Source organism: Trichinella spiralis (assembly GCF_000181795.1).
Source record: "Trichinella spiralis strain ISS 195 chromosome Unknown Scfld1, whole genome shotgun sequence".
Classification (NCBI taxonomy): domain Eukaryota; kingdom Metazoa; phylum Nematoda; class Enoplea; order Trichinellida; family Trichinellidae; genus Trichinella; species Trichinella spiralis.
Window position 1 is genome coordinate 1891137 of NW_003526940.1, and position 23538 is coordinate 1914674.

Below are 23538 nucleotides of genomic sequence, written 5' to 3' on the forward strand. Positions count from 1 at the left end.
GAAAGCTAAATAATAAGTCTCGATTCATTTCTTCTTATCCTATCTATGATAAACTACGATAAAAGTAAATAAATTTTTTGATTTCTAAAAAACTGTTTCAGTATTAAAAAAATTATGAATGAGAATAATTTTATTACAATTTAGAACATTATTTTTACAACAAATTACCCATTAAATGATATATTTAATGGTTCAAATTAAATGCGTTTTCTATTTGTCATTTACTCTTGTAATGAAACTTCAAAAAATTGAATAATCGACCATTTTTTTCAGTTAAAAAATATGGAAATTTTTGAATTTATTGTGACAACCTTATTTTGATTTGAACCTGGTTTAAAAATGTCTTGTTTTTTCAATTTTTTACCAGTTTGTGCATGTTGGACATTTTGGAAAATTTAATCTTTTTATTAAGTTCTATACCGCCTCCAAACGTTCCTAAAAGTCTCGGTTTATCAATTTTATTTCATCATTTATTTGTTGTTTCGCAAATTTACAAATGCTTTATGATTATTAATAATAATAAATCATTATGAATCATGTGATTGTGACATAGGAATGGCAAAATGAACTTGCACAACCGATTGTTACGTTAAATTTGTTGATAATTTTTCAATAAGCTATTCTATTGTTCGTTTGCATAATGAAAATTTACATTCATGAATATGTAGTATTTGATGGATTTTATATTAAGATTGAATGCTATATTTGCGTAAGGGGCATTTCATTGTCTAAATGTGTGTAAGTCGAGAAAGCATTTCGACCAAATCGACCAAATTCAGAGGTGATAATGATGAGCTGATAATGAAAAACTGTTGTCAGCAAAAGTATTATAAATGAGAATTTTTGTACATTAAAAATAGCATATGTCATAGCAAAGTGATGATAATTGGATTTATGAGATGAAATTTGAAAATTCTATGTTGAAATTCAAAAAAGATAATTTCATTACTGAATGAAATTCATCAAAAGATGATAATATTTGAAAAAAAATTATTATGATAATAAGAATAATAAAACAAAATAAAAGGATACAATAAAAACAGAATGGGAATGGTGGAGTAAAGCAACAAGAAGCCGATGACGTCATCGGTAGCTTGTTGTGCCAACAAGTAGCAATTAAATGGAAGACGTGAGACAGCATTTGCATTATTAAACAAACGACGCAGCAGTTTTGACCGTGTGCGTTTGTTTGAGCGAAAAATGAACTTTGTTCACAATTGTAATGCTACTTTCACGAGTTTAAGAATTGGTCGATTCGTTCCAATCAACTGAATATTTTATTTAAAATTCCGCTTAAACTTTAAAATGCAAACTGATCCATTATTATCATTATCATTCTTCATCCGCATAAGCGGCTTTCATTTTTCAAAATTCTACTCTACATATGCTTTTCCTTTTCTCTCATTAATCCATCATCATCATCATCATCACGGATCTCAGCTTCATCTGCGACAATACTCACCTTGAACATTAGCTGCTTCACTTTGAAGGTATATTTGATTCAACAGTTGTATTTGTTAAGATAAAGTTAAACAATTACTATACAGCTCATTATTCATTATGCTTTCTCCTTTTTTTTAAATTAATTTCATTAAATACTTTTTCTGTGTTGTAATAAAAATGAAATTTCTACCAGAATTTATCAATAAAAACTATTTTAATTAAAATAAAAATGTAAATAAAGCCGTTGAGATTTTGAACACTTTTTTCGATCACTTAAAACAATCAAACAGCAATAAAAAGCGGTCTAATAAATGAGTAAATTGCTTTTGAAATGAAATTTCCTTTTGTCAATACGATGTTCATTTATTTTATTTTTAAATTGTCAGAAAGTGCATTTGTTCAATAAACAACAAAAAGGAAGTTCAATCACAAAGCATAGTAATTCTTTTTTTTTCTTTTGATTTATTTGATGATAATTATTAAAATATTAAACATGATATTTATGAAAATGAAAAATATTTAACAATCTTGACGTGAAATATTTTTTAAAAAAAAGGAATTTCATTTTCAGTTATTATTGCATGCTCAACTTGGGTGGGGCATTTTTCACAACATTTGTATCTTTTTCATATTTTGAGATGGAATATGAAAATGAAAGGTATACACTGCTGCATATTAGCATGCTAAAACAAGCGATAAAACAAAGCAAATTTGTGTATACTTTCACGATCCGTTTGAAATGAATTGTTGAGATTGTTTTCCCTTCCTCCCCCACCCGGATCGACAGAAAAATTTTATTTTATTAGCATTGATTTGCAATTGGAATAATTTTAATGCAGTTGTTTATTAATGTTTGCCATTTTTTTTCATTCTATTCAATTCTCGGTCTATTGTACAGTAAGCAAACAAATTTTTTGATAAAGTAAACCAGTAATTTTCATTTCATCAATAATAATAATAATAATGAAGAAACGTTTTATTAAAAAAATATAATAATTTTTCTATTTCACTTTCATTTGATCATATCTTGAAGTTTAATTATTCCCGCTTGGGCAATTGACAAAAATCAATTTCCATATTTGTTGGTAACAGTTATAAAACAACTGGAAAAAATTGTTTAAAAGTATTACAATTTACAATATCTGCAACTGAAGATATTATTATTTTAAAAAATGATTCATATTTAAATAATAAATGCATTTATTAGAACTGTTTGAACATTTGGAAAATTTCTGACGCTCGCTTGATGACTAGGCTCGGCTAAGCTGAGTTAAATTAGCTAAAAAGCGTGGGCAAGTTTCACGTCACATTCAACGTTTTAAACAAAATATCACAATTCAAGCTTTGGTGTGCTATTTTCTTTTTGTTTCAAATGTGCAATTTTCAATCATCGCTGCAAAGCTTAAATGATAAACAAACGCTGCTTACGTGATTTCTTTTTTATTTTTAATTTAAATAAAATATTATTTCAATTATCAATAATAGTTTTAAAAGATTGTTAATCTTTTACAGTAATCCACGAAATTAAAAAAAACATAATTTCTTTTTCCTCAGTTCAATTCTAATTGATAAATTAGGACGCGTAGGCGGAAAGAATTTTAAACAACGACGCAATCAACAAACCGTTTTAAAGAATTAAAAAAAATAATTTTAATATTTTATCAGTTATTTTTATTTTAATAATAAATTTCTGTTGAAATTCAAAAATAAGCTCATTTTGATAAGTTTTTCAAGTTAGACTTTTTGGTGATTTTCAAAATTCTAACTGCACGTTTACAGCGTCTTCTGCACTGCACAAACAACCAGTTGATTGCAAACAGAATGTAACGTGAATAATGTTTGCTCATCGAAAGCATCTTGCTATTTATCTTTGACAATCTTATCAATATGATAATTATAATAATGGAATGTTTAAATTATGAATTTCATTTTCCAGAAAAAATATTAATATTGGAAATTCAAACAAATTTTCATGCAAATTTCTACATTTGAATTATTTTCAAAAAAAAATTAATAAAAAGGAAATTTTAAATGAGAAAATTTTCATCAACTACCGTCGATCGGTTGTTTCGATGCATTTGATTTAGTGTTTGTTGCAATTTATTGAATAAAAAAATGTACACTTGTAAATTTAAATAATGCATCGTCTTCTTTTAGAAAATTTATTTCTGTTATTGACTGCTGGCAAAACCAAAATAAATTAAAAAAATATTTTTTGCAATAATGAATAAAAAAATTGATTTTCATTTCATAGAAAAAAATACGTATAATATGTAGCTGTTATTATTATTATTATTCTAAGTGCTATTTTAATCATTAAAAATATTTATCAATTTCTCATTTGAATGAATAATTTTAAAAAAGCTTCAAAAATGAACACACGCTGCGGGTGTTTTGTCAATCATCCGCTGCTCTGATAATTTAAATGCGGAAATAATAACTCGACATTAAATAAACATAAATATTTGCTCTAATAATAATAATAATTCCTGGTTTTTTTAAAGAAAATATATTTTCGCGTGCATTTGTGCAAAGATTTCACAGTAATAAAAGCATTAGCATTTTGGGGCTAAACATTTATTTATGTAGTAAAGTTGTGATATTTTGAAAAGCTTGCGATATGACTATTATTATTATTGTTGTTGTTGTTATTCAACTTGATGCATACTGAATGCAATTTCAAAGCGAAACTATTTAAAATGATTTGAAATCAGCCATCGATTGCTTCACACTGGTCTGTGATAATATTTATCAGCTTGCATGTCAATTGTTTTCACTTGTCATTTCCCCATTTCAATGTGTATAGATATATAAATATATTTGCATATGCATCTCCTCGGTGTGGCGTTTGTGTGTGTGTTTATGTTAACAGAAAACATCATTTCCAGCTCAGATTAAAATATTTTCACAATCTGATGCTCAGGATGAATATGCAAACAATTTTTTTTTATCAATTTTATTTTTACAATCTACTGTTGAAAATTATTCGACAAAAAACATAATTAATAGAATTATGTTTTTGAATATTTTCCAACAGTATTGTTGTTCGAGTGAAGTTTTTTTTTGTTTTACAACTTGACTGATGTTAAATTATTTTTGTCGCATTAATTGCTGTAAACAATTACAAATTATATTATTGTTCATTGAACGATTGTTGAAAGTATAAATAAATTGATATTGATTGATTAGGAATTGAATTTATACTGTCGTATTATTATTATTATTATTGTTATGAATTTATGGCCAAAAAAAATAAATGAATTTCCACTACAGATTTATGACCTTTCAAATCGATAGCCGCAGCCTAATGGAAATGCGACTTTGATCTTTTGACTTTTCTCAATTGTTGAGTTTGATCTTTTTTTTCACTCCTTCGACAATGTTTATTTGTTATGTGATTTATTTTAATAATATTTTTCTTTTTCCGAACAAAAAAGAAAAATTTATGGATAGTAATAATAATTGAATTATATAAAATGAAAGGAAATTATTCGAAACAGAACGATGAAATGAAAAACAAAACAATTTTGTAATGAACGTTTCGCCTTTGTCATGTAGAAGATAGTTTTTATTATTATGCGAAATTCAATTTCACGTTTATATTTAAAATGAGAAATTATTAAATTTTCAACAACTTTAATATTGACCAAATAATTTACAGCAGAAATTTGAATAAAGTACAAAAATATTGTTGTTTCAATGTTGTGTTGTTGTTGTTGTTGTTGTGGTTGTTGATTTCATTTATTTTAAAAATTTTCCGCTATCCATCTATTCGGGAAGCCATATTTGGCGGTTGATCTGTTCATTGGAACCTCTTGATTAAGCCGAGACCTCTAATTGACGAACAGCAGTTGATTTAAATAGATTAACGCTTAACAAGCGCCTATATGAACTGAGCGGATTCACAGGACCGCCCACTTATGGGCTGGTCGATCGTCTGAGCTTCAAGATAACTTGATCACCGCGATCAGTTTTAAAAAGCTTCGTTACGCTTGATGATCGATTATTATTTATTTGGGCAGTTCGATCGAGAGCAGCTTAATTGATTTCAACCAGGCTGCTGCATGTTCCTCTTATTAAAATGGCAGCTCAAGCTGAAGCTGAGAGAGACACTTTCCGGCTGACCGGAAAATTGGACAAATTAAATAGTAAAGAAGCAGAATCTGAGGGTTGAAATGGTGGTCAATTGAACATCCAATGCAATCCGAACTACAAACGCGCTCACAATTCTCTTACTTGACAAAGTTTGACAAAGTTCCACTTCCACATTGTACAGACAAAAAAACCTGTATTTTCCACTTTTCCAAAACAAAGGCCACGTCATCAAAAAAGTACGTTCCAACAGTAAGACTGTATTTTTCAAGTTGTACTGTAATTAGAAAAAAAAGTTTCACCCCTACACTCAGTGGAAAAAAAACAATTTCCACTTTTAATTTTTTATCATAAAAATATTTCCTAAACGTGTTTTGCAAATACTTGTTTTTTTTTTATAATTAATAAGGTTGAAATTAATTTTGTCATTTTTAATCAATCACATCAACATGATAGCATCAACAACTCTTAACTTGCTCTTAATTTTTATCAAAAGAACTTTTTCAATTAAACTCTTCAAAAAAGTATTCATTGCAGAATTTCAGTTTCTTCCTTGTTCAAATTTCGAATAAAGTGAAACATTTTCATTGAACATGCTCAATCAAATAAAAATAAATATCAATAATTAAACAAATAAATAATTTATTTATTAACATTTTAAAAATTATTTTCATTTTGTGAAACAATTGTATACAACTCGATTCAATGTCACGATTGCATTTGTCCAATTTATCGTGCAATCATCATAATTTCTTCATTCGGTTACGCATATTCAGAATAAATGACTAATCACGCATCCGTGATAGGTAATAAATATCACTTTTCACATTTTTATGCAAATCTATACAACATAAATAATAATAATTTCATACTGTAATGAAATTGACATTTCAACTTTGGTTTGGTCAAATTGAGTAATATATGTTTTTTATAATAATATATATGCACTAGTTGATGACTGTGGTTGTCAATTTTCGGCATTTTGCAAAAGCGATCTCTTAATTCGTGCATTATTCAGAACTTATTTGTCTGTTTTGCTCTACAAAATAAATTTAATACAATTTCTTTGAACTGGAAATGTTCAGTTTTTGTATTAATCAAAAGTGAACACTTGTCATTGAAAATAGCATACATGAGAACAAATAATGCGAATGATTTTGTGCAAATTTCTACTCTCTCATTCTCATCTGTGAAGGTAAGGTTAATTTAATGAAAATAATTATTTTTTAATTCACTCGCGTCATAATGTAAGTTTTACAAGTTGAATTTCCGATTTGATACACTTCTCAAGTCAAAGCATTTGGATAGAAATAAAATTTTTGTAAATTACCAATAACATAAACGGATATTCAAGTGATATTCAACTTTATAATTTCCATAACCTCGAAAACAATTGTATATTGCAAATTTGAAAAAGAATTATAGCAACAATTTTCAAAAAACACATTGTTATTTTTAATAGTTTATTGGTCATGATTACTATAATGAGAAATAATAATGAATTTATACATTTTTTTCCTTCGATAAATTTGAAATCTTTTTGTTGTTGTTTTTTATTAACCAAATTGTCAATTCATATTCAAAAAAAATAATAATGATATCATTCCCTATATCATAATAAAGTATTCAAATTTATGAACTAATTTTTTTCAGTTCTTTTTTTAGATATCTTGTTTTCATGATAAAATACATATTTCTATTTTATAATTTACTAATTTTATTCCTTACATGTGTTTAAAATAATAAATTATATTTGAAATACACTGATTTATGATTTATGTTTTAAAAAATCAAATAAATATAACTTATTTAAAGGATACTGACATTCTGAAAGCTCATTTAATATTTTTAACGTTCCTCAGATTGTGTTTTAAATAACCAATGCTATAAAGTTGAACTGTACAAGCAGCTTTTTAATTGCAATGTTTAATTTCATTCAAATGATGAGTTAGCACAAGTTGTTTTGTTGATTTTTCTTTCTTTTCAATTGCCCTGTTAGCAATATTAGCAATAATTGTAAATTTTATGAAAACAGCAGTCACATTTTTAATATCCTTAATAAATTAGTTCATTAACGTAACAGATTAATGGAATGGAACATTTGATATTGAAAAATGCAATATATCTGAGAAAATTTGATTATTTTACTTACTGATCATGTTTATTTTCATGTGAGTTTATAATTTTGCAGATGAACATCAATTCTGAATCTATTATGTGTATATCACTGTTTGTTGCTCTTTGTTTTTAATTCAATGCATTTGCATGTCAATTTATTAAAATTTCTAAATTGGAGAAAATTTCATGAAACTTTTTAAAATGTTGCTCAATGTTATCATGCAGTATTAACACTGATTTTTCACATTCTATTTTGTTAGCACTTGCTTCTTTGAAGTGCGTCTAAACATTTTTTACTTATTAAATAAATATATAATCATAAATTCATAGACATTAAAATAAATATGATATGATACATGTGTATTTTAAAAAATCAAAAAGTTGCACATTATTCTTTAGATTTGATACGTACATTTCTTTTGTAAAAATTAATTTTCAATAATTTTCAAAGTGATAAAGTTAGTATAACAGCACTTTTCAAATGACATTGCGTTGAATCGATGGATTTTGCTTGCGAGGGAAAGGTTGCATGCCAAAATTTTGCACATCTAATGGATCGCATGTCAAAGTACACAGAAACAAAAGTCTAGCTGAGGAACAAGCAGCTTTTATGAGAAAGCTGACTCCGTTTTACAAATAAATTTGCATTTCAACTGTGCAGAATAATTTGTCATTTTTACATAGAGATACGGATCAAATGACACATTGCAACGCTCTTTTTTGACAAATATTCCATTTTTCCCGATTGCAGTAAAATGGGAAAAGATTTTGATGGAAAAATTAACTGTTTAAATATATTTTAAAGCATACTTAATTTTATTTTAAAACTATTTGACAAAGTTGTTTAAACATCTTTACTCAATAAAATAATACAGTAGTAAGTAATATATATATTTTGAATTTTTAATTGACTGAATTACTAAAATATATTCCTATAAATTTATTACATCACAATTTAATCAATGATCTACTTATTTTCTTTTTCTAAAATTCAAATATTTTTTAATAAAAAATTTTCCATTTAAATGATGCTGTTTTTTGCATTTTAAAAATTCAGCTTACGTAAGTGAAAAGTATACGAAACTGAATTGAATAATCAATTTTTTATTTTTGAAAAATACGTTATTACTCACGCTGATAATTATTAATTATTTTATAATAGTTATTAAAAATGAACATCAACGTGGTATAATTTTAAAAATATCTTGACGTTTTCCAGTGATATTTTTCAAAATGATGCTGTCAAATAGAAGTGGTGCTTCTTTCTTGAACCAAGTTATAATTTTTCCCAGAAAAAGCACTGATGATAATTTTGACACTTCGTATAATGATGACGTGTTTTTGTTTTTATTATTTTTTTATTCATAAAAATAAAAAATTTTCACCTTAAAACTTGCTTGTAGGCTTTAAGTTTTAGTTACTATCCGTGATTTGATCAATCACTGATCACCAATCTATATGCTTACTGTTTACAATTTGAATATTTCATGCTATTGTTGTTTTCATTCAATTTCAATTGCGGCTAACTTGACACCAACCAATATTAAAAGTAGGCTAATATGCTGAGAGCTGTTCTAATCAGTATTATCTCACTCGATTAACCTGATTCCAATGAAGCTTTGAGCGAAGTTTATAAAGTTTATATTATTTTGAATGAATCCAATATTTCAGTTATTTTTTTGATAAGCACTTTCCCTATTGAACATAATCTCATCTGCATTGTTCTGTTGTTTGGTTTGTTGAAATTTATTCTTTTTCGTTTGGCTTAATATAAATAATGTGAATGGTAAATTGGTTAATATCTGATACATATCTTTCAAAATTTGATGTTTAACATTTGTTTGGTTGAAAATTTTATTAGTTACAACCTAATAATAGATGAACTTAGTTAGACAAATTGTATTAATTTAAAAATGCGTGGCAAAACTTAATTTCTCTTTAATGTAATAAAGTTATTTATATTTAGCTAATACCAACAAATATCACGAGCAAATTAAATTATATTAAGAGTAATTGAATTTAAAAGAAAAAACAATTGCATTTTGCAATATTTAGAATGTTAATTATAATTTATTTAATTTGATTTTGATGAAATAACTTATAATGTTGAACTTGTGCTTTCAGCAACTTTACCATTAAGTAATATAGCAATAGAAGAAGAAGAAGTGATTACAACGCCGGAAGGAAACGTCATTAGAAACAAAGCTAATATAACTGGCTGATTGCTAGAAAAATGAATAATGATCAAGAAGAAGCGACCAGCTTGCGGCAGCAAGAAGATGCTAACGTCGTAAGCGCCACCGCCACCTCGGCGGACACAGAAGGCGATGCGAGCCAAGGTATGGTTCGCGGCTTTGTAAGACGCGGCGCTCTCAGGCAGAAGAACGTCCACGAAGTTCGTGGCCATCAATTCATCGCCCGTTTCTTCAAGCAGCCGACTTTTTGCAGTCATTGTAAAGATTTCTTATGGTAATTATTTCCATTTCATTACTTGTGATTTTATTCAAAATTTCACCAATACATAATGTGAAAAGGGGTGGGGGGGGGAAATATGCATAAATGCGTTTAATATTAAATTATATTATTATTTTTTTTCAGATATTAATCATAATAATAATTAATCAATTAATGAATTTTGTGCTGTTGAAAAAGTGAAAGTTATTTTCATTTTAACTTTGCATTTTATCCATGAACTTTGGTTGTTGCACAAATGATTGGCAGCATCAGAGGTGTGTAACCGCAGAATTTGTCCAAACAATTGCTAACCATTATTAACCAGCGCTCACGCAAACGTTTCATTTGCCTGCAGTGATTAGTGCTAAAAATTTGTGACGTTCAATTTTCTTTTGCTGACGGAATTTTATTTTTATTCAAAATGATTTTTCTCTCATCCACTGGAAGAGTGATAAATGATTTCAAAGAAAAAAAAACATTTTTTTAAATAAAATAAAAGAGAAATTGTGTAATGTTAAAATAATATAATATATTTTGACTTTTTTACACTTTTCCAACCCAAACGAGATTCATCAAAATTCCACATTTAGTGGTAAATTCTTAATATTATTAGGAAATTGTTGTTTTTCTTTCTTTAAAAAAATGATATTTCTCTACTTGATAATTTCCATCTTTTATTAATAATATTAGCATATGAAATTTGAAATGCAAATGCATATCTAATGGCGATTCATTTATTGGATCAAGGGTATTGTAAGATTGTTTGATTTTTCTTATCAGTGTGAAATGAAATATGAAGAAACATGTTGATCAAAGTACCGAATTCTGTACAGTTTCCGTTTTGATGCTTTAATTGCTTGCATAAATGATACTTTAGAGTTTGATGTTTCAAAAGTTTTATTAAAAATCTTTGTATTTTTAAACAAAAACTGAATTTTTGAAAATTAAATACAACAAATTGTTGAATATATTACATTTGCAGAGGTTTGTTTGATTGTAAATGGAAATGGAATTATATTTAAAGTTATGTTTAAAATATTTTTCTTACATTTCTCAATTGGCTAACAATAACATGATGTAATTTGAAATAATAGTTTTCCATAATTTGTCAAATATAAAATAACTGTGGAAAAAATAAAAATATTTTACAAATTAGCATTTTGTCGCATATCCAGTTTATATGTTCAAATTTCAAATCAAGTCTGTGATTGTTTTAAAATGCTCATGTCTTAATATTTTTAATGATGATTTTTAATAAATGTTCACTTCCTCCTGATCTTCTTGAAAATTTTCAAATGTTCAAATTGCGTGATGATTCATCCATCAAATTTAATTATTACCAACGGGGCTGACGTAGTGCAATTAAGTCGGCTCGGTTGAAATTTCTTCATTGGTTCAGCTTTCCAATTAGCTCAAGTCTTAAGTTATTTGTTTTCTTACAGTCGATGATGACTGTCTACGGTGTAATCGTTCTGAAATAATATCATTTTTATTAATCTCTTTCGATTTGATCATTCAAATTTTTTTCCATTTCTCTTTTTTTTCACTCTGGAATTGCAATTCAAATTCACGTGCTTCAAAAAAGTTGTCGTCATTTTTCAACGGGAAAACATGACTCATCATGGATCATTTGTAGCATAATATTTGTCACACTCAAATTTTGCAAATGAACATATTTTATAAAATAAATAAACAAAAATCACTCACCAAAAAAAGTGTTCCTCTGTTGTTTCTTTTTATAACAACCATTCGGCTCATTTATTATCATTATCATCAGTATTATTTCGATTGATTTATTAGTTTGGAATATCGTGAAAAGTTTATTGATTTCATTCAGTAAATTTCTGATCAACGCCAGTTTCAATAATAATTAATGAGAATGTATTTTTCTTTCACTTTTCATGTCGTCCTTTTCAAGCAAAACTTCAGCTTCAACTTATTCACTCTCTTTCTCTTGATCTGCTCGACGACGAGTGTATTTTTATTCTCTGAAAATAGTTAAAATATTTTTCGTTCGTCACTTGCTTTTCAATCCAATTTCCAGCTAACAACAGTTGACATTCTATGTAACGTCTTTCTAAAAATAATATAATCCAATATTTTTCTGTTTCCTTCGCTTGGCTCAGTTTTTTTTAATCCATAATCCAAAAACAATCAAAAAGGCCAGATATTTTCATGGATGCTTTACAGAAATGTTGCAGGATTGTTGCAAAAATGAGTTCTGGCAAATTGCATTTAAAATTTAAATTTGAAATAAATCTTCATTGTTCATTTTTATTTGAACAAAAAGGTTCATTGCTTATTAAAATTTCATTCACTTGTGAAATTTACAACGTATTGATAACTAGTTGGCAATTTTTCTTTTACAATACAGTATACTGTACTGAAACTAGAAGGATTTTTTTTAATTTCACTGTATAAAAATGTTATTTTAATTAACAAGTGAAACTCAGCATATCGAAATAATGCTATTCACCATATGTAATTTTACCATAGTTCTTAATGACTGAATTGGAATCATTAAAAAATCTTCTTTGTTGCATTACTCTGATTTTCACTGCTCTATACTAACTGTTTCATGCTAATATAAAATGAGTTTCCATTTATTTGCGAATAAACTTCATTTTTGAATTATTGTTCAATTTAAATAACTGTTTGTTGTTTTTTCCTTGCCAAATGTTCACGAAGTCAGATGTGAAATGTGAAAGTCAGACATAAACTGGCAGTACTTTCTCTTCGTTGTATATTATGTGCTTAGCAGCTTTTATCAATTTTTATGAATATAAAAATTTGAATTCTGCTGAAACTGAATTTTCAGAACCGACATTGATTTAATGCTTTATTTGCTTTGTGAAAAGTCGTAATTTTGCAACACGAATTTTTCCATACAAAAGCAATTTGTATGGATGAATAAGGCTTTAATAATTGTTGACACATAGGAATGATAAGCTTGAACAAAGCGTGCAACGGAAATTGAATCTTGAAAGCAAATAGCAGATCTAATTTCAATGTCTTTTAGAGAATTTCTATCAAATAAAAGCTTCTTCGAACTGGATTCTGTGTGAACATTCAAATTATTCGAATATTTGATTTTTCCAATTATTTAATACTTGACACATTTTTCCAAAGCGTCAGAAAGCTTGATTTCTTTTGTTATAAATGCATGAATAATTTGTATGCTTATAAATTTGCAATTTTTTTGCAACTGAATTTTTATTTGTCGATAAATTTGGTCATTTTGAAAAAAAATGGGCAGTTTGTCTTTACGCAAACACGGATGAAAAATGATTTATTTCGACAATTTCCATTTGTAAATTTCAAAAATTCATTTAAGAATTTCAATATTTATTTTTAAACACTTCTTATTGTGCATGCTTTAAAATGAAATTTTGTAATAGATTTTAATTTGGTAAAGCTGAAATGCAATTACTATTTGATGTTATATATGGAAAATTTTTAATTTTCTCTCTGCAACCCAACTTAATGTATCTACTGCTTTTTATAGCAAACCGAATAATAGCAATTATTTCAGCATACTGCATTTATTTTCTTTTAATAATTAATATTCATTCAATAAAATGTAAAATAAATAAACTGCTTTTTATAATTGTATTTTTTTGCTTATTTTAATTTGGCTATAGCGTTTTCTTTGATATAAAAATGCAGTTCCAACGATGAACAATTTCCAGGTTACTAAATGATCAACTAATATCAACTTAAGTTATACTAGGATTTAATAAATGTAAATGAATGAAATGAATGATCTTTTTTCTTTCTTTCTTTCTTTCTATCAATTGACATGCTTATTATCCATGTCAGTGCTGACTGAAAGAGAAGTTGCAGCACAAATTGCTTGAATAAAAATAAAATGCAAATATTAAATGGCATGAGTTGTTGAAATACTAAAGCATTGCATAATTAAATTCATTATTCAAAAGTAATTTATGCAAACGTAAATGCCAAGTTGAATAGTTTAAATATGATTAACAACTTATTGTAAAGCAAAATGTTTATTATTTATTTGTTTATTTATACACTTTAATAACAGAAATATATTTTAAGTGTGATCAAATGAAAATTAAATCTAACTTTACGTATACATTTGATGTGTTCTATTTGATTTTTGTTTAGGGGTTTGACGAAACAAGGATTCCAATGCAAAGGTAAAAGAAAATATTATCATATCGATAATATTTAAATATTTAATTTCTTTATAGTATGTACGCTTGTTGTACACAAGCGCTGTCATGAATTCGTAAGCTTCAACTGCCCAGGAGTTGATAAAGGTGTCGATTCCGATGTAAGTTTTTGTGTTTTAATTTTATGATTTCATCTCCATAACAATAAACATTACTCATTATTATTATTATTATTAATGGTAAACAAAAAAGCTTTGAGTTACCTGAGAAAGTGATTAAATTTCATACACTATATATTTGGAATTTAAAATGTTGAAAAATTTTACAAAATTACAAATCGTTCAGTTGTTAACTAATTTTTTTTTACATTTAGGATCCAAGAGCAAAGCACAAATGGAAAGTGCATACATTCAGCTCACCGACATTTTGCGACCACTGTGGATCACTTTTGTATGGAATAATTCGACAAGGAATGAAATGTCAACGTATGAATTTATTCATCTTTTTATTAATAAAATATGAACATAAATTATTCATCTTACTTCGATTTTTCAAAATTTCTTTTTTGCAAACTGCAAAAAATATAAAATTCATTTATAAAAAGCTGCATGTTTTTAAAAATAATAAATTTATTTTAGTATGTGATTTGAGTGTACATCGACGATGTATGGAAAATGTCCCGAAAATCTGTGGCGCAGATCATACGGAAAGACGTGGTCGAATTAATGTTAAAGTTACCTGTGAAGACAAAACATTGACCGTTCTGAGTAACGTTTCACAAATTTGCTTCATGATCTAAAACGAAGCATGCATTGATTTTCAGTCCGAGAGGCGAAAAATTTAGTACCCATGGATCCGAACGGTTTGTCAGATCCGTATGTCAAGGTGAAACTTATTCCTGAACCTGATGGAAGACTTACCAAACAGAAAACTAAAGTAATCCGTGCTACATTGAATCCTACGTGGAATGAGCAGCTTACTTAGTAGGGCTTGAATATATTTATTACAGGGAATAGCGAAAGTTATTTCTTGCTAATTTAATTTAGTACCCTTGAACCATCTGATAAAGACAGAAGACTTTCAATTGAAGTATGGGATTGGGATAGAACATCTCGAAATGATTTCATCGGATCGCTTTCATTTGGAATATCAGAAATTATGCAAGTAATTATTTTTGAATCAAACGAAACAACCATGCATATCTGTACATATTATTTACTTTACTTTACTTTAAAGGAACCTGTCGATAGCTGGTTTAAACTTCTTAACCAAGAAGAAGGTGAATTTTACAATATACCCGTTCTTCGAGAAAGTGAAGTTGAAGCATTACGATTAAAATATCAAGTATTTTATTTTTTGCTGAAAATATTTATATTATGTTGTTTTTTTTCAAATTTCAGGAAAATAATAAAATTAGCAATGAAAATCGAAGGAGATCAGCATCAACGCAAAATAAAATTCATCATACGGATGTCATTCGACTTAGTGATTTTGAAATGATTTCCGTTCTTGGAAAAGGGAGTTTTGGAAAGGTATGCATGTCTTTATGTATTTAATATAAATTGAGCACTGTTCTAAGCGATGATACAAAATTCAGGTCATGTTAGCCGAACACAAACCAACAAACGAACTGTACGCGGTGAAAATATTAAAAAAAGATGTAATTGTCCAGGATGATGACGTGGAGTGTGCCATGATTGAAAAGCGGGTCTTAGCATTAGCTGAAAAACCGCCTTTCTTAGTACAACTTCACTCCTGCTTTCAAACAATGGTATAAAATACACGAAAATAATTTATTTATTTGCAATATCCATTCAATTAAAGGATCGACTATTTTTTGTAATGGAATTTGTCTGTGGAGGTGATCTGATGTTCCAGATTCAGAAGGTCGGAAAATTTAAAGAACCAGTTGCTGTGTAATAAGACATGTCAAAATTTATTTATTTAACATATTTATTACATTCGCTTTCATTTCTTCAGTTTTTATGCAGCAGAAATATGCATAGGCATTTTTTACTTGCATTCAAAAGGGATTGTTTATCGTGATCTGAAATTAGACAACATTATGCTCGACATTGATGGTCATGTGAAAATTACCGGTATGCACACTAATTATCAGGTTGTTGAATTTTAAACAAACAAATAAATATATTTATTTGCAGATTTTGGAATGTGCAAAGATAACATGCTTGACGGTGTAACAACGAAAACTTTTTGCGGAACACCAGACTACATTGCTCCTGAAGTAAGTTTCGTGATGTTTTTTATTTGTTTCATTAAAATAATATGTAATTTTTAGATTATCCTATATCAACCTTATGGAAAAGCAGTTGATTGGTGGGCATTTGGTGTCCTTGTTTATGAGATGCTTGCTGGTTTGCCACCTTTTGACGGTGAAGACGAAGACGAACTGTTCACGGCAATAACAGAACACAGTGTTCCTTATCCAAAATCAATGAGCAAAGAAGCTGTACACTTATGCAAAGCGGTAAACAAACAGTGCTATTGCTTTTTTCTTCCCTATTCTTTTATTGAAACTTCTACAATGCAGTTGTTGAATAAAAATCCTGACAAACGACTCGGAAGTGGACCCTCTGGACAGCAGGATATTCAGGAGCATCCGTTTTTTCGGCGAATTGATTGGATCAAATTGGCAGATCGAGCTGTTCAACCACCAATGAAACCAATTATTGTAAAAATTATTTCCATCCATTCTTACAATTTATCAGTAAAATTTTCTCATTTATTTCAGAAAAACATGCGCGTAGCGACCAATTTTGATCGTGATTTCACTTCTGAACCACCTACATTGACGCCCACAGATAAATTATTCATAATGAACATGGATCAAAGTGAATTTGAAGGCTTCTCCTATATAAATCCAGAATATGTCCAACATGTCTGATACAACTGCCGCCAATTTTTACATTTTTGCTTTTTCATTCATTTGCACAAATCAATTGTGTAATTTGTCAAGAAATTTTTTGTTTATCATCATTTACTTACTTCATTCATACTGTACAGTGCAAACACCACAACGCTTTTTTTTTGCTTTGACATGTTCTTCAGTCAGCGGCACATCGAAAATTGTTTTCTTGCAAAATTGCTACTAAATTGATTATTCCAGAAAAGAGAACCAATCTTCCAAACTATTTATTTGTACATGTTTTCTCTATATTTATTTTTTGTATTTATAATACCGTTCATTTCATCACTCATCATCATCACTTTTCATTACTATTCTTTTGTAATCTTGTCAAATTAAACTAAAAAAAGCGATCCTTTCATTCATGCTGTGAACATTACATGATAAACATTAATTTCATTAAAAGTTTACTTGTACGGCTGGTCTGGCAAGTGATAGCACATTTCATTTATTCGAGCTTTTTAGGAATTGATCATTTATTTCAATTTAATTTCATCCTTTTTCGTTCAATTATATTATTGCCCTGCAACACTGACCAGAGAAATAAATAACGAATGCATTCATCGTTCAACTTGCTTGCTCTACAAGCATTTAAATCAAGCAAACTATTCAAATATAAATTACATTTTATAACGTAATTCTGCTACATTTGAGAAAAAAAATTTATAAAAGATTACAAAATCTATTGCCATATAGCGCTAACCTGATGCCATATGCATAAACAACTGATATATATATATATAAATATCAACATCAATATTTAATTTAAATGTACTTTCAAGAAGAGTTAAATAACCCAGTTTAGCAGCTTGTTAAATCGACGTCGTCGAAAGAAAAATTTTGCCAATGAAAAAAGTTTTCTCTTCTAACGACATCAGCAGTTCGCATTTTAAATTATATTGCCTTAAGAGAGGTTCGATCGTCCAGTTTGAGCTAAAAATAATTTCAAACAAAAACAATTATTTAAAAATATTGCAATTTTAACAACGTGCATAAAGCTCTGGTTCTTTATCAATTACCAGTTGAGTAAAATTCAAACAAAACTACTCATTTTATATTGTCAAACTGCACTCAATTCAAGAGCAACTCATAAATATATCGCTGTTTGTTGTTAAACTTTAAAATTATAATGCAAGATTGAATTTCCTAAATACAGCTTTTATGTCAAATATTAGTGTAATTCATTATAAATTAATTGTACAAGTTAGAACGCATTATATAATGTATTATTGAAATTATATTTCAAGCATAATTTAAATTCGAACAATACAAAGTAAATAAATGACTTTCTTTCGATTTTGGTAAGAAAAGTAAGCACAGGCATCAGGATTTCGTTCTAACAGAACAGATATAGTGAATGCAACGTCTTCAAATACTAAAAATGAATCATTAAGATTTTGTTGAATTGTATAGCTATTTACTTACCATTTGGATCGTAAAAGCAGTCTGATAATAGTAAAATGTCAAATGAAGGCAAACTAAAAAGGTTATCATCGGCAACACCCCAAATCAGAGTTCTGTACTGTGTATGCTCAGAGACACCATTGATCATGCAGTTTTGAAGAGCTAAGTTTTTAACTGTACCATTTTTAGAGTGATCTGTTAATATAACAAATTTAGCATCACATTTAGCAGCCACAATAGATACTAAACCGGTTCCAGCACCTAACTAAAGATAACATTGAAATGGAATGAATCTATTTTACAAAAAAAATTACTGATAATAACCTCTAGGATGGTTTTCCCACGAAAAGCTTCGATGTTTGAAATGATATAACTAGAAAGCACTTCTGCACAAGGCCATACATGAAGACCATAATCTTCTTCCTTTTCGCCTTTGGTCCATTTTGATGCTGTTGCCATTATAAAGCAAATGAAAAAAATTTCATTTAACTTCACTTTGCATATACTAAAATGCATACATAAAACAAATTAATAATAATCATCTTCCACAACTTTTGAGAAAAATTATTTACGATTTCACCATAAACAATTTATTAATAGTTTTATGAGATAAATATATTAAAATACACTAAATATTAAAATACATTCAATTAACGTAAAGAGAAACACAAGCATGTTCTGAAAATTTTTTATTTCCCGTATATTATCTATGTAATGACCACTTTTTAAGCTCAGAATTAAAAAACGCATGAAACAGATTCTAGTACTGCAAAAATTAATTTAAACTTAAAACAAAATATGAAAACGTACTGTTAATTACTGTAGCGACTTGTTTTAGCATAGAACTTACTTGTCAGTAAATACAGTAAAAAGTAGTTGATAAAGTGTTCTTGTTAGAAAAAAGTAATGTGAACGTATGAAGTTCACTGTAACTCTTTGTTGTACACTGTTACTTATTCGTATATTAATATTTGTTAATAAAATAGCCATATCGATACCAAAAGTCGTATAATAAAAAAAATTGCTCCATAGTAGTTGATCATTTGACTGAAAAGAGATTTCTATTTTTGATGAATCGAGAGCAAATCGATAAAGATGAGTCATCTTCCCGCCAAATATTAAGATTTGCGTATTTACCTGAGCATCAAAATAGAAATTTCTTGAACGCAGTTATCAGCTATCTTACTGTAGTCAAAAAATATAGAACGTTTGCAAAAACAGATAATTATTTATAAGACTGTATAATATATTTAAAATTATCTTAATGTAATGAAATAATTTTTAGCAAAATTCTATAATCTTTTTAGTGTCAACTGTTCTTTATGTAGAATTAGATTTTCAGGTAGGTTTACTGTATTAACGTGTTGTCAATCAACAGTAAATTTGTGTACTTCGTTTTGGCAACGGTGGCTTTGTGTGACGCTTGTTTCGTGCGAGATGGGTACTCGTGTTTATGTTGGTCGTATTCCTTACAGAGCAACTGAAAGGGATATAGAAAAATTTTTTCGTGGTTTTGGTCGAATAAGAGAAATATTTCTGAAGAATGGTTATGGTTTTGTTGAATTTGAACACACCGAAGATGCAGATGACGCTTGTTATGAATTGAACGGCCGGGAAATGTTTGGTGAACGGTAAGAATTGTTTTTTTATTGTTGATTCTTTCTTTTCTAAATTAAACTTTTGTGAATTTTAGATTGATAGTTGAGATTGCCCGCGGAACTCCACACGGTCGAGACCGCTATGGTTGGCGTCAGTCGTATAGAGTTCGAAGTGATAGATATGATCGGAGGTTTGTCAGTTGCGCAAAGCTTGTTGCTTGTTGTTAAATGTGAATTTGAACATTGAAAGTTTTGTATTGTTCATCTGAAATTTGGAAATGGGGGGGGATGGTTATCTGTCGAATTTGATTTTTGAAATTTGCTGTGCGAGAAGCTGCTTTCCTGTTGTCGTTTTATCCATTTAAAATTTTTGTGAACTTTTTAAGATGGGAGATTTAATTTTTTTTTTTGTAATTTTATTTAGCATTAATTTTTAAATTTCGAATAATTTTACATCTAATTTACTATTTTTAAGTGGACACAATGGTTGTTAGCACTCACCTGCGATCCATTCATTGCCCATTTTCAATGTGTCAAAACTTCGTTTGATGCAAACTTATCAAGTGCGGACACCAATCTTATCGGCTCACACATTTCCTTGTTTTCAGTGATATTCGACCCAAATCATATCATCTTTCAAATATGGTTCCGTGTATAGAGCAGACGTCGTTGCGAATTCACCAACTGCAGTTGATGAACCAACCACAATATTTTATTCAGTACCAGATAATTTATGGTGCTTAAAAATTTATTTGTGCACGTCTCGTGTATGCGGTCTCTTTAAATTACAGTTTGCGGTTTCGTGAATTTTAGGAAGGGAAAGTTTTCTACTAGACAGAACGCTTTATGTGATTTGTGTACGAAGTTTAACAGAATAGGTCTTCTATTTTAGGTGCATCTTGAAACTTTTATTTAGGGCGCATTAGATGGCAAAATGATAATTGCTTTTCTGTAAATTAATTGGTTTGATTCTTAATGTATACAGAAAAGTGATTGAACGTAGTTGATTTACTTTGAATTAGCTCCATCATCAGTACGTGATTGCCGTTGAAAATCGAGTCCAGTTTGTATGGATAATCTTATTATTATTATTATTATTATTTAAGTGTATTATTAAGTCAATATTAAACAGAAGAAAAGAGGGGATAGTGATTTCACGAAACCGCAGTTGAAGCTCACCTTTTTAAATGAAAATTTATGTGAAACTTATAATTTAATTTAACAAGCGAATAGTAATAATATGAACTTTTACAGACGGTCTAGGAGTCGTTCTCGATCTCGTTCTCGTAGACGCAGTCGATCACGAAGGTGAGTCGAATTAATTATATATTTGGTATACGTTGTCAGAGTAAACATTTGGCGTTTAGTCGTGACCGTCGTCGACATCGTCGCGAGAGCGTGTCGTTGAGTAGATCTCGAAGTCGAAGTCGATCGCGTTCAGCTCCGCCACGTCGTAAATCCGAAAGTCCAGGAGAAGATAGTAATTGCAAATCTCCGGAACGTGAAAGAAACGGAAACGGAGATAACAACTCTGTGCGCTCTGGTTCTGCTGAACGAGGCGGAGGCTATTCGGAAAGTGCATCGACACCACGATCAGCTGTGGGCGCGGAAGATGTAAGCATGTTTTATGATTGGTGATGTCGTTTTCTTAACAGTCTGTGGTTTTATAGAATGGCGAGTTTGAAGATGAACGAGAATAAGGAGAAGATAAAAATGAACATGTGAAAAAGAATTTTTATGTGATACATCTACTATTACTGTTTTATGAATAATCAGTTGCTTAAAATTATTATTATTATCATTATTCTTTGTTAGGGAGGCAAATGTACGCGCACGGTAGTTCTCAATTTGATGCTTAACTGGTGCACTTGCAATTTTATTTCATGAATAAAGCTGCGTAAGGGCATTCTTTTGAAAGCAATTTATTATGTCTTAAGCAGTTTCCAATAATATATGTGCAACAGATGTGCATATATAAAAGTGACTGAATGAAATTGCCGATGCTGTTCAGAAAAAAGTGATATAATTCCGTAAGTTGCGTTCGGAATTATCAAATGCATAATTGTTTGATTGTATGAAATAGTTTTTCAGATGTAATCAAGAGAAATTTTGTTTTTAACCTTTTCAGACCGACTGTATCAGTTTGGATATGTAATGTTTTACGACTGCCATATGTATTGCCTGCAAACTATTTGTTAACTATGCAACTGTTCATATGTTTTTGAGACTTGCGTTAATTATTTTTAGCAGTCGATTTATTTGTTGTGTGAGGGGATTTTTGGAAAACGTCCCTAGCTGAAGCAAAAAACAGTGAATTTGAATTTTGATGTCTAAGCTGGCAACTCCTGAAAATTTAAGTATGGTATTTTTTTAGTGTAGAAATTGGTGCAAATATGGCATTAACCATTGAATTACTGAGACATTTTTGCACCAAATTTGGAAAATGAGGTTTATGGAAACTCAAGAGTTTCATGGCTGAACTTCTTTTTGAGGATTGTTCGACAAAAAAATTCGCAGAGTTTAGATGTGATGAGAAATGTGTTTTATTTCGATTTTTTGTTTTTAGTGATTTGTGAATACAGTGTGTTTGCGTTTATATATTTTCATCCTTTTTTTGGTGGATTGATCAGTGTGGGTGGTTGATGTCAGTAGTCGCGGTAAGCGCAGAACATTTTTTAGGCAGCTGTAGCCAGTGGCGTCTGCAACAGCTGCGACAAGCGGTGACCAGCCCAGGAAATTGCAATCGATTGATGAGTCGAATTGCTGGAACAATTTCTGTGCACTTTTGACACAGCAGCATGCGCCATGAATAATCCTTAATATCCATATGTTCCTTGTTATGTTTATCAGTATGTTAAGTTAAAATAACAAGAATAACCATTGTGACTGATATACACATGCGTTTTTAAAACTTCGAATAATTTAGCAGATTTTACTACATACTGCAAAAAATTTGTGCCACTTTATGCATGTGAATATCATGGACAGAAAAACAAAGTTGCGTCCAGAATCGACAGTCAGTGAAGATGGTTGCTCATTTCTCAGTTTCATGGCAGCTGTCACAGATGTATCTTGAAAGAACAGAAGAGTGCTAGTAACACACGAACTGATGATACAGGTCATAATATGACTGCTGATTTTCAGGAGCACATACAGCACTTTCCTCTTCTGCGGCTCTCTTTACGAAATGCTGGCTTGCATCAGAGTTGGGAATCACCGCTCGTATCGCCCTTTGAACGGTTTGGTACTACTCGGTCCCGCTTTTCTCTCATTGGTCTTTACCCACGCTATTTTATTGGATCGTCAAATCTTAATCACAACTGAAGAGTTTGAATCAATGAGCAATTAGACAAGGAAAACCAAT

At 29.2% G+C, this 23538-nt stretch overlaps 5 protein-coding genes across 5 annotated transcripts; 2 read left to right on the plus strand and 3 right to left on the minus strand.

Annotated features, from left to right (window-relative positions):
• Window positions 1-9751: 9751 nt before the first annotated feature.
• Window positions 9752-10105, minus strand: Tsp_12158 (conserved hypothetical protein). Its single transcript, XM_003381852.1, has one exon. The coding sequence runs from the start codon at window positions 10103-10105 to the stop codon at window positions 9752-9754; it is 354 nt and encodes a 117-aa protein (XP_003381900.1).
• A 4990-nt stretch (window positions 10106-15095) lies between these two features.
• Window positions 15096-17151, plus strand: Tsp_12157 (protein kinase C, brain isozyme). The gene is made up of 8 exons (XM_003381853.1): window positions 15096-15229; window positions 15293-15590; window positions 15647-15778; window positions 15844-16017; window positions 16071-16107; window positions 16409-16491; window positions 16546-16938; window positions 16999-17151. The coding sequence occupies exons 1-8, from the start codon at window positions 15096-15098 to the stop codon at window positions 17149-17151; spliced, it is 1404 nt and encodes a 467-aa protein (XP_003381901.1).
• Window positions 17152-18425: 1274 nt separating this feature from the next.
• On the minus strand, window positions 18426-19035 carry Tsp_12156 (conserved hypothetical protein). The gene is made up of 3 exons (XM_003381854.1): window positions 18979-19035; window positions 18598-18841; window positions 18426-18547 (listed from the first exon to the last, which is right to left on the minus strand). Exons 1-3 carry the CDS (start codon window positions 19033-19035, stop codon window positions 18426-18428), a joined length of 423 nt encoding a protein of 140 aa, XP_003381902.1.
• Window positions 19036-19492: 457 nt separating this feature from the next.
• Window positions 19493-21874, plus strand: Tsp_12155 (putative RNA recognition). The gene is made up of 8 exons (XM_003381855.1): window positions 19493-19535; window positions 19919-20207; window positions 20270-20387; window positions 20650-20774; window positions 20833-20964; window positions 21429-21482; window positions 21524-21788; window positions 21845-21874. Exons 1-8 carry the CDS (start codon window positions 19493-19495, stop codon window positions 21872-21874), a joined length of 1056 nt encoding a protein of 351 aa, XP_003381903.1.
• A 975-nt stretch (window positions 21875-22849) lies between these two features.
• Window positions 22850-23297, minus strand: Tsp_12154 (conserved hypothetical protein). The gene is made up of 3 exons (XM_003381856.1): window positions 23169-23297; window positions 23053-23116; window positions 22850-22989 (listed from the first exon to the last, which is right to left on the minus strand). The coding sequence occupies exons 1-3, from the start codon at window positions 23295-23297 to the stop codon at window positions 22850-22852; spliced, it is 333 nt and encodes a 110-aa protein (XP_003381904.1).
• Window positions 23298-23538: the final 241 nt, after the last annotated feature.